The sequence below is a fragment of the Nematolebias whitei genome, chromosome 20 (assembly GCF_014905685.2).
Source record: "Nematolebias whitei isolate Nwh7 chromosome 20, NemWhi1, whole genome shotgun sequence".
Classification (NCBI taxonomy): Eukaryota; Metazoa; Chordata; class Actinopteri; order Cyprinodontiformes; family Rivulidae; genus Nematolebias; species Nematolebias whitei.
This window is the reverse complement of record NC_056517.1, coordinates 36,416,120-36,431,081: the sequence shown is the minus strand read 5'-3', so window position 1 is coordinate 36,431,081 and position 14,962 is coordinate 36,416,120. Positions and strand designations below refer to the sequence as shown.

General features: G+C 38.1%; 1 protein-coding gene across 2 annotated transcripts; it reads right to left on the bottom strand.

The window, feature by feature from the left end:
- Positions 1-1,816: 1,816 nt before the first annotated feature.
- Positions 1,817-7,702, bottom strand: bco1 (beta-carotene oxygenase 1). Of its 2 annotated transcripts, none has more exons than XM_037693822.1 (11): positions 7,577-7,702; positions 7,371-7,499; positions 7,158-7,287; positions 6,547-6,694; positions 6,322-6,472; positions 4,957-5,177; positions 4,603-4,860; positions 4,417-4,522; positions 4,211-4,305; positions 2,060-2,171; positions 1,817-1,974 (listed from the first exon to the last, which is right to left on the bottom strand). In XM_037693822.1, the coding sequence occupies exons 1-11, from the start codon at positions 7,638-7,640 to the stop codon at positions 1,817-1,819; spliced, it is 1,572 nt and encodes a 523-aa protein (XP_037549750.1). In that variant the 5' UTR covers positions 7,641-7,702. The 2 variants fall into 2 exon arrangements, with proteins under 2 accessions (XP_037549750.1, XP_037549749.1); XM_037693821.1 differs by having other exon boundaries at positions 4,417-4,512; positions 4,599-4,860; positions 4,957-5,171.
- Between the last annotated feature and the right edge of the window lie 7,260 nt (positions 7,703-14,962).

Genomic DNA, 14,962 nt, shown 5'->3' with positions numbered 1-14,962 from the left:
CTCCGGGTGTGTTTCAGTCTGTGTTGTTGCGTCGGCAATCACAGTCACTTTTTAATTTTTTTTAGTATTTAAGGCTGTGAAGTTTTCCTACTTGCATTTATTTAAAGGTTTTCTTAGCTTGTGTGCAACGTTTTCAAATGTAGCTCAACCCAGCCAGCGTTTACAGACGGAACGTTTTACGTGATTTAACTTCGGAGAATCGTTGTTTAGGTTTAAAGTGATACTTTCACATTACTGCACTTAAATCCTGTTTATGAAACCCTGCAGTGTAATGGGAGTTCTGGTTATCCTGCATCAACGCTGCCATTTCTTATATTTTTGTGTAAGTTTGTGTGTTTTCTAGTGAATTTGGGGGAAACGGCTGTTGTCTGCTGGAAATGAGAAAAATTGCACTACTGATTACACTCAAGTGTGAATTATAATTTATCTATCACACGTGAGATGTTTTTTAAGTTCCTGTAGATGCTTGTTAAAACATGCCCAAGAACCTTTTTAATACTAAAAATAATAATAAAACTTTGAATACTGTAATTGTAATCTGCCTTGTTTTGCTACACAAATATACTTTTTGTTAAAAATGATGGTCATCTGGTTCCTTTTGTTTCTTACTTGATAAGAGCTAAAGGTATTTTTCAGCGTATTTAAATTAAACAAGATCATATGGTGTACAAAAACTCAGGTGTAGTGTTTTTTTCTTTTTTGACCTGATCATGTTCCATTTCCTTCAATAACTCAAGCACTTCTCACATCATGTGTTTAAAAATGTTTTATGTTTGGTTTATTTTTTTTGTTAAATAACAAAAAAAAAAATGCCACTGGTTATTTAAAAAAAGACTGGATGAATAATGAAAACAAATAAATTGAGGTGTTCTGTGTGCAGGAGCTGAATCTGTGTGGTCTTTGCTGCCCTCTAGTGGTCAACTGGTGACATAACACTTAAATCTGAGAATATTGTAATCTAAAAGGTAATTATTAAAATTGTTTTCTAGGATTAGTTTTTTTTTTTTTTTTTGGGGGGGGGGGGGGGTAATGATGGCACAGTTTGACTCAGACATGTAAGTTTGGATGTTTTATTCAATGTGCCAACTGAGCAAATTAGAGGAGTTAAAAGTGTGAAGGGGGGGCATGACGAGGCATCAGAATGGGAACAGACATACACTTCATGGCTATTCAGTTGTAACTAATAAAAGCACATAAAACTTATCTTTTTGAAGAGCTGCCTATTTTTTTTCTTCTTTTAAACAATAACACCGATTTGACAAATATTACTCGAGGCACTTTGCTGCTGTTTGACGAAGAGTGTGCATAAAAGAAATCAGGATTACTTTGGTGCATGACGTCTCACTGTCCTGTCTTCAGCTTGGCCACAGGGTTGATGAATAATAACACCTCTGATCATGACTTTAACATTTGTCTTTAATGGAATAACTGTTAAATATACAGTACATGAACTCAAGGTGACATTGTGAACTGCACAAAGTAAAAATCCAACATATTTGCGTCTTTATACGCAGTGAGAAAATATTGCTTTGTAGCTTTTTTTTTGGGACAAATTTTCAGACTTCATGCTGAGAATCGATACACGCACATATGCTTGGATGGTAACAGCAGAAATTGTGCTTCACGTATAAATACAACAGAACGCTACAAACCACAAACATGGAGTATGAATACTGCAGAGGTTGAAAAGCAAAGTCCAGTTGGAAAAAACAGAACTCGGGTGATACCGTGGTTATTTCAGGTAGGACAGGCTGCACTCGGCACGCAAAGAACATCATGTAAACGCTTTAAAGATACTTTTCGGAGACAGTTTATCTTAATTACTGCCGAGCGGGACAAAAAGTCCATGAACGTCCTTGTAGAGCTCAGTATTCACGTACGCTCGAGCTACTTCCCTGAATGTTCGGCCGTCAATGATCAGGAAGAAACCAGACTGGCCCGGGCTGGAGTTAATAACTGATACCAGGACAACTCCTATAAATAGACGGGGATAAATCCATCAGGACGTCATATTGCCCAATAAAAATAAAACGAACTGCAGATCGTGTAGTGCACTCACCATCATCCTCGGACTCGCCGTTTGGTCTCGGGACGAACACCGGCTCTGAAGGACAGCAGTTCGCCTCTTCCCAGTAAACCGTTGTTTTAGTCTCCGTGTCGAACTTTGCAATCTAACATAAACAAATGGCTTGAATACATTTGAGCTGTGCAAACTCTGGTAGGACGTAACAAACCGCAGCAGCATGGACTTATTCACAGTAAAGATTGTGTGCCTTTGCTGTTTGTCCCAGCAGCAAACTGCAAAAGAATTAAACTCACCTGCACCTTCTCCATTGATAACTGGAGAAATCGCATTATGCGAAAATGCAGTGTGAATGCTTATTGCAGAAGAACTTGCTGAAAAACGGCTGAAAAAACTAGCTAAAAACATGCATCAAAATGTTCAGCTCGTTCAGGACAATCCTGCTCTGACTTTTGGTATTGGTGCAACTTTAGCTTTTTGAAATATTTAGCCTTTTCTGCCACTTTTTGTCTCATAGAAAATGAACTGAGCTCATTTTACCTCCTTCAGATCTTTAGATGTGTTTACAACCTTTTACTGCTCCTTTCACAGTTTGTTCTGCTTCAGCCTCTTTCAGCTTCCTTCTGCAAATTTAGACTTTTTTTCAGCTAATGTCAGCTGTTTTTTTTTTCCAGCTATTTTGTGCTCCTTTCAGCTTTTTTCTGCTAACTACAACATTTTTGTGCTTCTTCTAACTTATTTCTGCTCATCTCAGTTTATGTTCCATTCAGATTATTTATGCAATTTTAAGCTTTTTTTTCCATTTCAGCTACTATTTAGCTGTTTTTATGCTTATTTTAGTTTTTTGGAGCCAATTCCAAATTTTTTGCACTCATTTAAACATTCAATTTATGTCAGCAAAAACATACTCTCTCCGCTTCCTTCTGGTAATTTAAGCTTCTTTCTGCTTTTTTAGCTACTTTTCAGCTGTTTTTTTTTCTCCTCATTTCTGCGTCTTTCAGCAAACGTGTTCTTTCTGCTTGTACAATTTAAGCTTTTTCTACCTTTTCAACTATACCATAGCATTCTTAGCTAGTTTCAGCTGTTTTCTTATAAAGTTAAGTTTTTCGAGGTGATTTCTGCCAAATTAACTTCTTTCTGCTAATTTCAGCTTGTTATACTCCTTTTACCTTTGTTCTTCTAGTTTCAGCTTTTTCTGCTATTTCAGCTACTATTTAGCTATGTAGTTGCTAAATTTAGCTTTTTCAGCTAATTCCACATCTTTGGAGATCTTTCAGCTCTTTCCATTTCCTTCTTGTAGTTTAAGCTTCTTTTAGCCTTTTTTTTTAGATAATTTCTTGATTTTTGTGCTCATTTCAGCTGATTTAAATCTAATTCAGCAAATATGTGTTCTTTCTGCTTTCTTCTGCTAATGTGGGCTTGTTCTTCCATCTCAGCTACATTTCACATTTTTTAATAGCTAATTTCAGCTGTTTTTCAGCAAGTTCTTCTGCAATAAGCATTCACACTGGATTTTCACAGGAAATGCATTTTTTCTTCTTCTTCTTTCAGTTTATATTGGTTTATATTTTAGGTCTGGTGATGATTTTTTGGACAGGATCATGGGTGGACATGTGGCAGGACTCGTGTCCCTCCCCCACAAAAGGCTTCTCTTTGCAGAACATGAACTTAAGTGTCTCTTAATGACTCATAACACTTGGTGTCGTGTTGAAATTTCATAAGCCAGGAACAATCCATCTCTTGGTCCAACACAAAGGCTCTGTAATAAACTTCCACTTCAAGTTGGTTCCATTAAGTTTCTGCAGATATCAGAGATCTGCAGGTTCGTCCAACGTCAGTTCTGCGTGATAACCCATTGTTTTATGTTTTGATGCACAAATAGACCCAACTGAGCAATTAAAAACTTTTCAATCTACTGCCGAGACAAGAGGCAATTGAAAAAATTTAAAGCACATTGTGTTGCACCCTTAGGTAATTCTCAATAATGTGTTTACCTTCAATTTGTGGAACAATGCTGACAGGAACAACCTGTTTACCCCCAAACTGCATCGAATATCTTTGTTCTTAAGAAGTTCCCAAGTTAAAGATCTTTCCTGACACTCATTAAGCTCAAGACGTATCAAAGACACACTCCCAGAAAGACGGTTGGCATTCATCAAATTTAAAAAAAGATTGACGAAAGGTCACCTGTGTCGTTAAAGCAGATTCTGCCACGATGTTCCCGTAGACAAACTGGTGCTTCTTGCCGTTGAAGTCATAATTGATTCTGGGTAATTCAAAACCTGAGAGAAATAAAAGCACAGCTTTTGTTCTTGAACATCTAAGCTCAAGGTGAAGGAGTCCTCGAGAAAACGAATAAACTGGTAAATAAATCCTCACGAGGCTGGACGTACCTTCACAGAGCACCTCCGCCTGGCACACGAGCTTGCCTTCTTTTTCCTTCACAGCGCTGGCTCTTGTGTACTTGAGTTTCACCATATTTTCTCCAACTGCAACGCTCTGCAAAACCAGCACTTAAACGTAAGCGATATTAAAAGTTTTTAAAGCACAGTATGAAATCCATTTTTTAAATTGCCCACCTTGTCCGAGTGAACAGGAAGTGCAAATCTGCGATAACTTGGTTTGGAGTAGCCTTGGCCTTGGGAACCAGCAGGTTCCCTCAGCTTGCTCAGGTAGAACATCTCATAAAGGCTGATATCGTCGTAAGCAATGACATCAAAGACCACGTGACCGTCATCCTCAAAAGCGTTCACGTGATGATAGACGACCATTGCTCCAGTGTAGAACTTGATCTCAACCTTTTTGCCAGTATTTTTGTCAATCAGGTGGATCAGAGTCTAATAAAAATTAAATACTGAAAATTATTGTTTATCACCATCCTCTTCTTCGCAGGTGACCAAAATATCGACATTAAGGTTAGTTAAACTCCTTACATTTTCATCAGGGCAGTACTTCATGCAGCTCGCCCAGTTCACTCCCCTCATGTAGGCCGTGGCCATCCTGAGAATGTCCAGCTTGAACGGCTGCTCGATGAAGACGATGTAGTTTTCCGTCATGCCGAAGCTGTGGTAGTAGCTGGGCGTGAGCAGAGAGCGGCAGGGAACCGTGCAGACCACCTGCACGTTCTTCAGGGCAGGAACATTCCTGTCTTTGTCTAAAAGGTGACAGTAAAATACAACAAAACTCCAAAAATAATGCACATTTCTATTTTTTGCACTGCTAACCAAACGGTGTCCTACGGAGATAATAGTGGTTCAAAGTTCAAGGTAACTTTATTATCTCCAAGAGGCAATCAGCTTCACAGCTGAAGGTAGAACATAAATAAACAACAAAACACAGTTTTAAATAAAGGTCTAGCATTCATTGGACGAACGCCTATCGTTGCCAAAGTCCATGCCCGTCTTAAACTAAGATCCTGTTACCGTATTTTCTGGACTATAAGTCGCTGTTTTTCATAGTTTGGCCAGTCCTGCAACGTATAGTCCGAAGCGACTTATATACGTTTTCTTTCCCTATTCATGACGCACGGCGACCGGCTCTGGGTCGGTCTGGAAGAGTCCGGGGACAAAGTGGCTCTACAGCGCCCCCTCGCCAGCATCTCGTCGCTCCCCAGGGCCGCAGACCTCGTGCCTTGCTACCCCTTCCTCCCCGCTCCAGCGGCAGAGGGACGGGTCCCCCCAAGCTCACGGCACGGCTGGCGACCGGGACGGACTGTTCTCAGTGCGACGCGACCATGCAGCGCCGCCCAGGAGAATGAAGCTGTTTTGACCATTAAAGTGCATTTATTATAGAAAAGTTCAACTGAGACGCACTTTGCTATAATATCGAGCAAACAAATAATTGTTTTTAGGTGTTCATCTTGATAAATTTCTAAGAACTGCAACAGCGAGTCCTCCCATGCGCGCTCCTGTGGGTCAGTGGTGACGTACAGTAGAATACATTTATTTTGACTGATGCGATCTATACTCCGGAGCGACATATAGTGCAAAAAATACGGTAGATTTGAAGTCATTATTTGTAAAATTCACTGAATTATAAAGTCATTTTTGTGTTTTCTTAAATATAGTTGCTGTGGCAGCCATATTGGTTCAAGTTGACGCCAAATGTTTATAGATGTCTATCCAATAATTACTTTCTAAAGACTTTGATCAAATCTGTCCACTGATTCATGAGAAACACAGGCGACAGGCAATAATCAGCATATTTTATGCTAAATATAATCTGGACGCAGAGCATTATGGTGAACAAAGTTAAAGAAAATGAGGCATCAGATAGTGTGCGTGGATTATATAACCTGCCTTTCTCTGACCGAGCCGGGACTTTGAACAGAGTGTATTTGGTCTTTCCCTTCTCTGCTATCGAAGTCCCAAAGTTGTAGGCATTGCCTTCTTTGTCATAGTGTGGGTGCGATGAAGCCAGGTTTACCGGCAAGAACTTCAAGTAGTCCACCTGTTGGGCCCATAAATCATGAGCTTGGAAACAAACGTTTGAACAAAAAACCCACCAGAAGTCGTGTTAGCTACCTTGTCCTGAGTTTCAAGGGTAACCGGATCGATCTTGCGAATGTAGTTGGTCTCAGAAGTGGCGTAATAGTCATTCCCATATTTTATGATGTTGCTCGCACCGTTGTCGGTGAAGTCAGGCACAGTGTGGTTCAGGAACGTGATCGCCCTGAAAACATGGATCAGGAAACGAGTAACCATCAGCACACGGGCGAGGTGTTACCTTGCCTTCACTGATTGCTCCTATAACAAGTGCGAATGTACAAGAAGCATCGAATTTCACATGAAAAGCAACGTTTTATAACTAACACAGCACAGCTCCCAGTCTGTTGTGTTAGCAAAATATCTCATGAACTGCTGGACGGAGTTTAAAGAAAACTTTCAGAAAGTTTCGGCTATCACAGCTGATGGTAGAAATCACAAAAATGGCTTTATGTAACGCGCTTAAGTTTTACAGATAGGAAGCGAAAGTTTGCAGAACAGATCTCACAGTATTGCATCAGATCGTGCATATCATTTACAACTCTGTCCCTTCTGAAGATAAGACCATCTCAGTTTAAAGCTTTCCAACAAAAGGCAGTAGGCTTTCGTTCGAGACATGCCGAGCCTTAACTTATTGCAGTTGTGCTTACTTAAATATAAGATTCTTGCTTGGGTCTGGATAGGCCATCGTTCCCATTTCAGACACAACTATCCTGTTTGCAGCCATGTTTGCATTGTAAGTGTCACTTCTCAGGAACCTACTTCTATGGGTCACTTCACCTGTAAGGAAAAGGGACAATTAAAACCAGAGCAAACAAAAAATGGTTCATATATATATATATATTAAAAGCTGCTCATCTAACCATCTTTGACCGTGAAGCTGGTCAGTATTGACATGCCATCAAACCAGTGCTCATAGCTGGTCTCCCCTACAGAGAAGATCCCAGGTCCGTTACGCAGGAGAGTCCCCTGCAGCCAGCTGGGAATGCTTCCTGTTTTAAAACGAACCACGTCATCTAAAGCGGTCAAGTTTACGGAGTTGCATTTGTTGCTTTAAAACCAAACTGACCTTTGACTTCTGCCTTAAACGGCTCCGGCCGCTCCTTTGCATTTTTGGAAAAGTCAGGGTTCATGTTTGCCGACGGTGCGACGCTAATACAGGAACCTGTGCAGCTTCCTCCCCTTTTTAAATCCCTCGTCTTGTTTGGGGGCAAGGCAAAGGAGGAGTTAGCCGTCAAAAAAAAAAAAAAGGTTTCTTCCTCCTCCTTTCAGAGAAATCCTATTCTGCACATTTTCATTTACAAATGATTTTAACTGGACCAACTGTTGATTTTATTACCAGTACTCCCACTTGTATATGCACTCTGCATTTTTAGGACTGCATTATGCCTGGTAAATACATTATTTTGTTGTGTCAGGAGCACTGACTTAGTCTAATCATGAATAGTTTTATGCTTTTAAGATTGCAAAATTGCTTTATGACCTTCTTGCATTTACCGTTTCTAACTGTGTGTTTTATATACAACATTATAGTCCATGTTCTGTGAAGAGTTTCTACTCAACGATGTGGCGTAACTCCAAGCACAGGCTCAAAATATTACTGAACAGTGAGATAATCTCCTGATTTTTCTGTTTGTGTCCGTCTTGTAATAAATGACAGGGATCTTTTGGAAAGACTTGAGTTGGGGTTAAAATTATGGCGCAAAGTTAAAGCCAGGGTAAGAATATCTGCTTAGACTTGGTCTCCATTCAGGCTGGAATTTGTTTCGTTATTGGAATGGGAAAGACTTTATGTGCGTGTGAAGCGTATCCTGTTTGCCAGTCTAATTTGTGGTATAATTACTTTGTTGTCCTTACTTCGTAATGGTAACAACAGATGTTTAAGTTGTCTGACATATTTTTTTGTTGTGCGTCATCAGCTGATGCGCAATTTCTTCTCTACTATTTCAGAAACCAAGTTAGGATTCATACGATTAAGGGTGTGGAAGTGAGAGACCTAAGACACAATTATTATTATTATTTATCTGTATTAACTATGGCAGCACGGTGGCTCAGTCAGTAGAGCTGTTGCCCCTCAGTGAGAAGAATATGGACACCAGTGACCCGAAAAGGAAGAAGCGGGTAAAGATAATGGATGGATGTATTAACTACTTAAAATATATGTTCAAAGTGTAGACTATAAGACACAGTACTTGGTACATACCCTGTAAGTACAAGGTAAAATGTTACTTCATAATACAATCTGGTCCCTGTAAGTACTCTGAAACTTACTGTACCTTGTTGCTACCACAAAAACACCCATACCCATAAACATAAAGTACCAGATACATACTCATTATGTACCCCATGAGTACCAGGTGTGTATCAAGTAAGTACATGATATGTACTCAGGTACTTAAAAACCCTGTAAGTACCAGGTATACCACGTAGCTACCAGGTAAGTTCCCTGACTATTTTGTATACTGTACATTTGGTATACACCAGGTATATACCAAGTATGCTCAGTGTAAGTATCAAGTATAAACCTTTTAATAACTGGATACTTACCTAGGAAGTACTACCGGTAGATATATACCCATTCTAGTGAGTACCAAGTACCAAGTAAGTACCAGATATGTACCCCAGTACTTACACACTCAATAAGTACCAGGTGCATACAAGTGGTATATACCAGGTATGTAACAAGTCTGTTCAGTGTTGGCATCAGGTATCACACCCTTTAAGTACCAGACACATATCCTGTGATTATCAAATACTTACCCCGTAAAGAACATGGTAAGTACTGGGTTGTATTATGTAGTACTACCTACTTGTTAGTACCTGAACTGTTCCATAACACCTTCCAATTAAAATCTGGAGATAAAATTAACTAAACGATATTAGTTACTTTTATTTCTGGAACTGAGAGTGTTTGTTTTCTTCAAGTAGAGCTACTGTATCAGAAAAATCAAAAGTGATTCAAAAAGCCTTTTAAATCTTTGAGACTGCCTGAATGTCAGAACCTTCCCTGCACAAACAAACACAGACACAAAGGAGAAGAAAATAAAACTTGGAAACGTGGACTCTGATGGGTGTTTAAAACGAACCACCTGCTGAATCCAAAGTTCCTTGATGCACTCACGTTATCAGTGAAATGCTTGGACTGATATCAGTTCATTTAATGTCGGTAGCAAACACTATGGACTCGAACAGTCAAAATGTGCTGCAACTCATAAATACATTCTACATGTTGACAATATCCACAGTTATATGGTTTTTATACGTTATCCTGACAATGATTACAGCTAATTCATCTGTCCTTGCCACAATAATCTGATGATTATCTTTACATGTGAGCAGAGGCCTACCTCACATGGAATAAAATAAAATACACGGAACATCAGTCTTCTAGTGCCTTGTTTGGCTGTTATCAGCTAAATTTTGCACTCACAGGCGCTCGCTTACATTTCCTATAAAAAACATAATAAATTACACTGACTTGCTTATCTCCATATCAAAATTAATAATGACATCCTATGACATTGGTTTCTCAGACCACATTAATGGTTGGTTTTCTAATTACCTCTCAGATCGGAGCGATGTGTTCAACATAATGGTACTTCTTCCAGTTATGGTGTTCCACAAGGCTCAGTCTTAGGACCCATCCTCTTCACAGTCTGTAAGTAATGTAAGTCAGATCATTCCTGAATCCTGTTGCATCCTTACATTTCTAGGCTGACGACAGTTTCTTATTGTCGAGCTAAAACAGTTGCTAACGATTTTCAGCTTTTACAGTCTGCATTTGACATCATTCAGTCAAATTTGTTCCGTCTCAAACTTGTGCTAAATGCTAATAAAACCAAAGGGATGTTGTTTTCAAACAGGAAGTCTGTAGACCAGCCTTCCTTCCTTCTATCTTATCTAAACGAGGTTCCTATTGAGTTTGTCAACTTTTACAAATACTTGGGAATCTTGGTCGATTTACAACTCTCTTTAAAGCCTCATGTCAAAAACCTGATAAAGAAATTGAAAGTAAAATTGGGTTTCTTCTAAAGAAATAAATAATGTCTTACTGAATGCTAGGAACCGCCTTGTAGCTGTTACTTTCCTTCCCTCCATTGATACGGTGACATTATTTACATGAATGCTCCTGCAAGCACCCTGCAGATGTTGGATGATGTCACTGTGCACCAAGATTTATAACTGGTTGTAACTACCGTACCATTCACTGCACCCTGTATTCACTGGTTAACTGGTCATCACTCTCATACTGGTTCATTTTCATCTTTAAATCACTTCTTGGTCTGTTGCATTCATACATCTACTTGTCACTTCGTCAGTGTAGCTACAGCATGCGCCATCAGGACATAATTACTTGCAGTGTACCCTCAGTGTGGACCGAATTCAGCAAAAGGGCCTTCTCTTACTCCGCTCCTGTGACACCTTGCACAAAGATCGAAAGTTGTCGACTTTGACCTCTAAGGGATTTTGAACTGTTAATTTCAATGCAAAAAAATCAACACAGACGTGATCTTGTTTTTAGCATTTTACAATTTTATTATGAAGCTGTTTTTGTTTCGTTTTTTACCACTTCTTTTATGTACTTTTCATTTCATATGCTTTTATACAAATGTCTATTGTTGTCTGTACCTCATCTGTGGTCTTTGTTTAAAACAGGTCTCTCTTGAAAATGAGTCCTCGAAGCTAACCTGTATAAATATTAAGGTTCGATGAAAACTAAACTCTTGGAAAAATACACATTTTCATAAAACAATACACTTATACTGCCCCAGCTGAAGCATTACAGAGTTTATCTTTCAGACAAAACAGGTTAATCTTTAAACACGTTTTTGACAAAGAGAGACATATGACAGGATTTAATTTAGTATTTATTGTCAAGAATAAATCAAAATAAAACTGACAAATTCCTATCTCCCAATACATTCATAGAATGTCACAAACGTCTCGGCTGATACTTTAGTCAAACAGCGTTAAGAACAAAAACAGTTTAGTTTTCTGCTTCCTTTGTTAAAAATGTGATTCTGTTTGAATAATAATTTGAAAACATACTGTATTATGCAAGATGCCTGTGAAGAATAATGCTTATTTGCACTGCCCAGCTAGTTCTAAACCGTGCCGCAAAGTATTCAAGTATTCCCTTTCTGTATATTCATGTGCTGAATGAGATACTAAATCATCTGTTTGGTTTTTTCCCCATCACATCACTGGTATTTGTGGATTACATTGTGTGGCACAGAATAAAGTCTAAGTAAACATTATCTACATGTACAAATAAAAAATAAAATTAAAAAATGGGTCTTGCACACGTATTTGCCGTTTGGTTTACAACGCGATCTCCATGCATTTACACATGCGTTTACAGAAAGTGCATGAAAAGGAGAAAAATCAATCATGAGCTTTTGCAGACCAGATTCCACCAGATGGAGCCTGCAGTCCAGAAACCAACAAACTCCCATTAAAGCCAGTGAAATGCAAACAGGCTGCACATTAATCTTGTTTTTTTTTTTTGTTTTTAAGATGTGCGTTAAAAGATATTCTCGTGAAGAATGACACCCCCAGCTGTCAAATCTAACCAAACAGGTAAAGTATTTCACACCACTGAAGCAAATTAAACCGTACCTGTACATCCTGCGGCTTGTCACAACATGCAGAGAGAGGGTATAGAAGGGCAAAAACACCACACGCAAATTAAAAAAAAAAAAAAAAAACAGGTGGGGGAGCAACTTATCTCAATGGCAAAAGTTAAAAAACTTTTAAAAAATTAAATCATATTACAAAATCCTACCATTTGAAACCACAAAGGCAAAAACAATCACATTGGATGGGCGTCAGACTTGATAAGAAGTCGAGTAATTCACTGAAAAGAAGTCGGGAGTCTGAAAAATATTCAGTCAGAAGTTGTTCTGCAGAGGCAACGAAATGTAGCAAGGCATATGTTAAAAACAATCCATGTTCGTGCCTAACGCAACACCCGACCGAAGCTTGTTGATCTACAGCTCATGTAGAAATGACAATACAGTTTCAAGTATGTATTAAAAAAAACATATTGGCTTGAGGCTTTTATTTGAGCTAAAATGTTGCAAAACTAAAAAAAATAATAAATAAAACTCCTTTGATTCTATATGACAAAAAAAATTATGGTGGAACTTTTCAATGTTTTCTTTTTTTCATATAAAAATTATTCACATCATGAGGAAGAAGCCATCACAATCTTTGAAAAAATACTACTCGTGAAACCTTTAAGATATTTATCATTTACAGCACCGATTACAGTTTTTATTTTATTTTTATCGAAAAAAAAATACAGCGTAGATCATGTGCTGAATATTTTTAACTCTTTTCAGTTGAGCACAAAAAAGGTTAAATGCTGCTAGTTAATATTGTGAGATCAAATTAAAACATTTAGTCTAAAAATGAATTTATAAAGATACATTTTGATTTTTTTCTTATTGAAATGTTGGGGATCACAAAACCATAAAACTGTGTCCAAAACCATCTATAATTTTCAGCTAAATCGTTTTTAATTTAACTTTTTATTGTTTTAGCCTCAACTCATCACATCACTTTCAACCCTTTACATCCATTGCACAATAAGAAATAAATACAAGCATGAAAAGTAAAAAAAAAAAAAAGTTTTACTTTGTTTCCCCTTTTTATGGAGTAAAAACAAACTGTTTATGCAAATCATTAGGCTTAACAGATCAAGTGGCCTCGATTCAATTTCAAACTGGTTGGTGTGCAAACGTGGCCACTGGTTTGGAGTTTCCCTTTTAACGTTTTTAAAAAGTGCTCTCTCATTTTTAAAACTGTAAATAATTTTACAAGTACAATTCTGAAAAAGCTGAGACGTTTGGTCAAATGCAAATAAACCAGATTTCAATTATTTGCAAATCTCATAAACCCATATTTTATTTATAACGGCATCAAAAATAAAATGAAGAAAGTGCAATTTTGGGGTAAAAGTAGGTTATTTTGAATTTTAAAGGAGCAACGCATCTCAAAAACTTCAAGAATGGGAATCCGAACACTGTAAAAGTAAATGGTGCAAATAAACAGCTGGATGGGCATTTTGTACCCCATTAGGTTAATTAGCTTCCAGTCAGCAAGAGGACGGGGTGTAAAAAGAACATTTTAGAGAAGCTGAATCACTCCGAAGTAAAAATGGGCAGGGGTTCACCAGTCTGTAAAAAAAAAAATGTATCTGGTAAAATTTCAGAATATTGTTCCTGAGTGCAAATCTGTGGAGATTTAATATCTGAGCTCAAAGGACGAGGTTGAAAGTCAATAATGGATGATCGTGATCCTCGGGCCTTCAGGGGCCACTGCATTAAAAACAAGCCTGGTTCTGTTCTGGACATCAATGCATGGGCTCAGGAACAAGTCTACAAATAATTGTCTTTAAACGCAGTTCACTGTGCCAGCTACAAATGCTGCTTAAAGCTCTATCAGGCAAAGAAGGAGCCACATGTGAACGCCTTCCAGACACGCTGTCGTCTCCTGCGGACCAAAGCTCTTTTCAAATGGACTGAGGCAAACTGGAAAAATATTGTGGCCAGACAAACCAAATTTAATTTTTTTTACAAGGCCACATCCCCCATGCTGAGGAGCGGGATCATCCAGCTCACTATCAGTACACAATTCAAAAGCCTGCCTCTCTGATGATATGGGGGTACATTATTACCTCGGAGATCGCCAGCTTACACATCTGGAAAGGCTTCATTAATGCAAAAAAGCACATTCGGTGCTCTCAAACAGCTAGAATCCTCCATCTAAACAGAATGTGACAACATTCTCCCGCAAAAAACTACAAACAACTAGTCTCCTCAGGGAATACATTTAGACTGTTGCTAAAAAAAAAAAAACACGGCCTAGTCCTACGTTTTAGAGACATGCAGCTGCGATAAAACTCTAAATTACTTGTTTTTTAATCATACAATTTCTTGGTTTCAGCATTTGACATGTTTACTATGTTCTATTGTGAATAAAATATGAGTTTGACATTTACAATTCTGCATTCTGTTTTTATTTGCATTTTAACAACATTCCAACCATTTTGGAATCGGTGTTGTAATAAAGTTTTAAAACCTGTTTGCCTTGATCCCAGCAAGACAAAAAAACAAAAAACTTTTCAATAAACTTAAAATAAATAAAAAACTACTAGGCAAAGGCAACTGAGAGTTTAAAATGTCTAAAACTTAGTTTAAATTCATTGAATGTCAGTGGATGAGTGTTAAAATGTATACTTGTTCTCTATGTGCCACAGAGCCACTGAAGGTTTCCAGGTTTCCTTTACATATTTACCTTTTCAGAAGCATACATTTATAAATTTACCTTTTAAAATCTGCGACTCAATCTGCAGAAAAAAACAAACTCTCCTGTTAAACAGTCGAACTACAAAAAGAACGGTAAACATTTTCGACATTTTGTGGTTAAACTGGCAGTTTTTTTGTTCCAA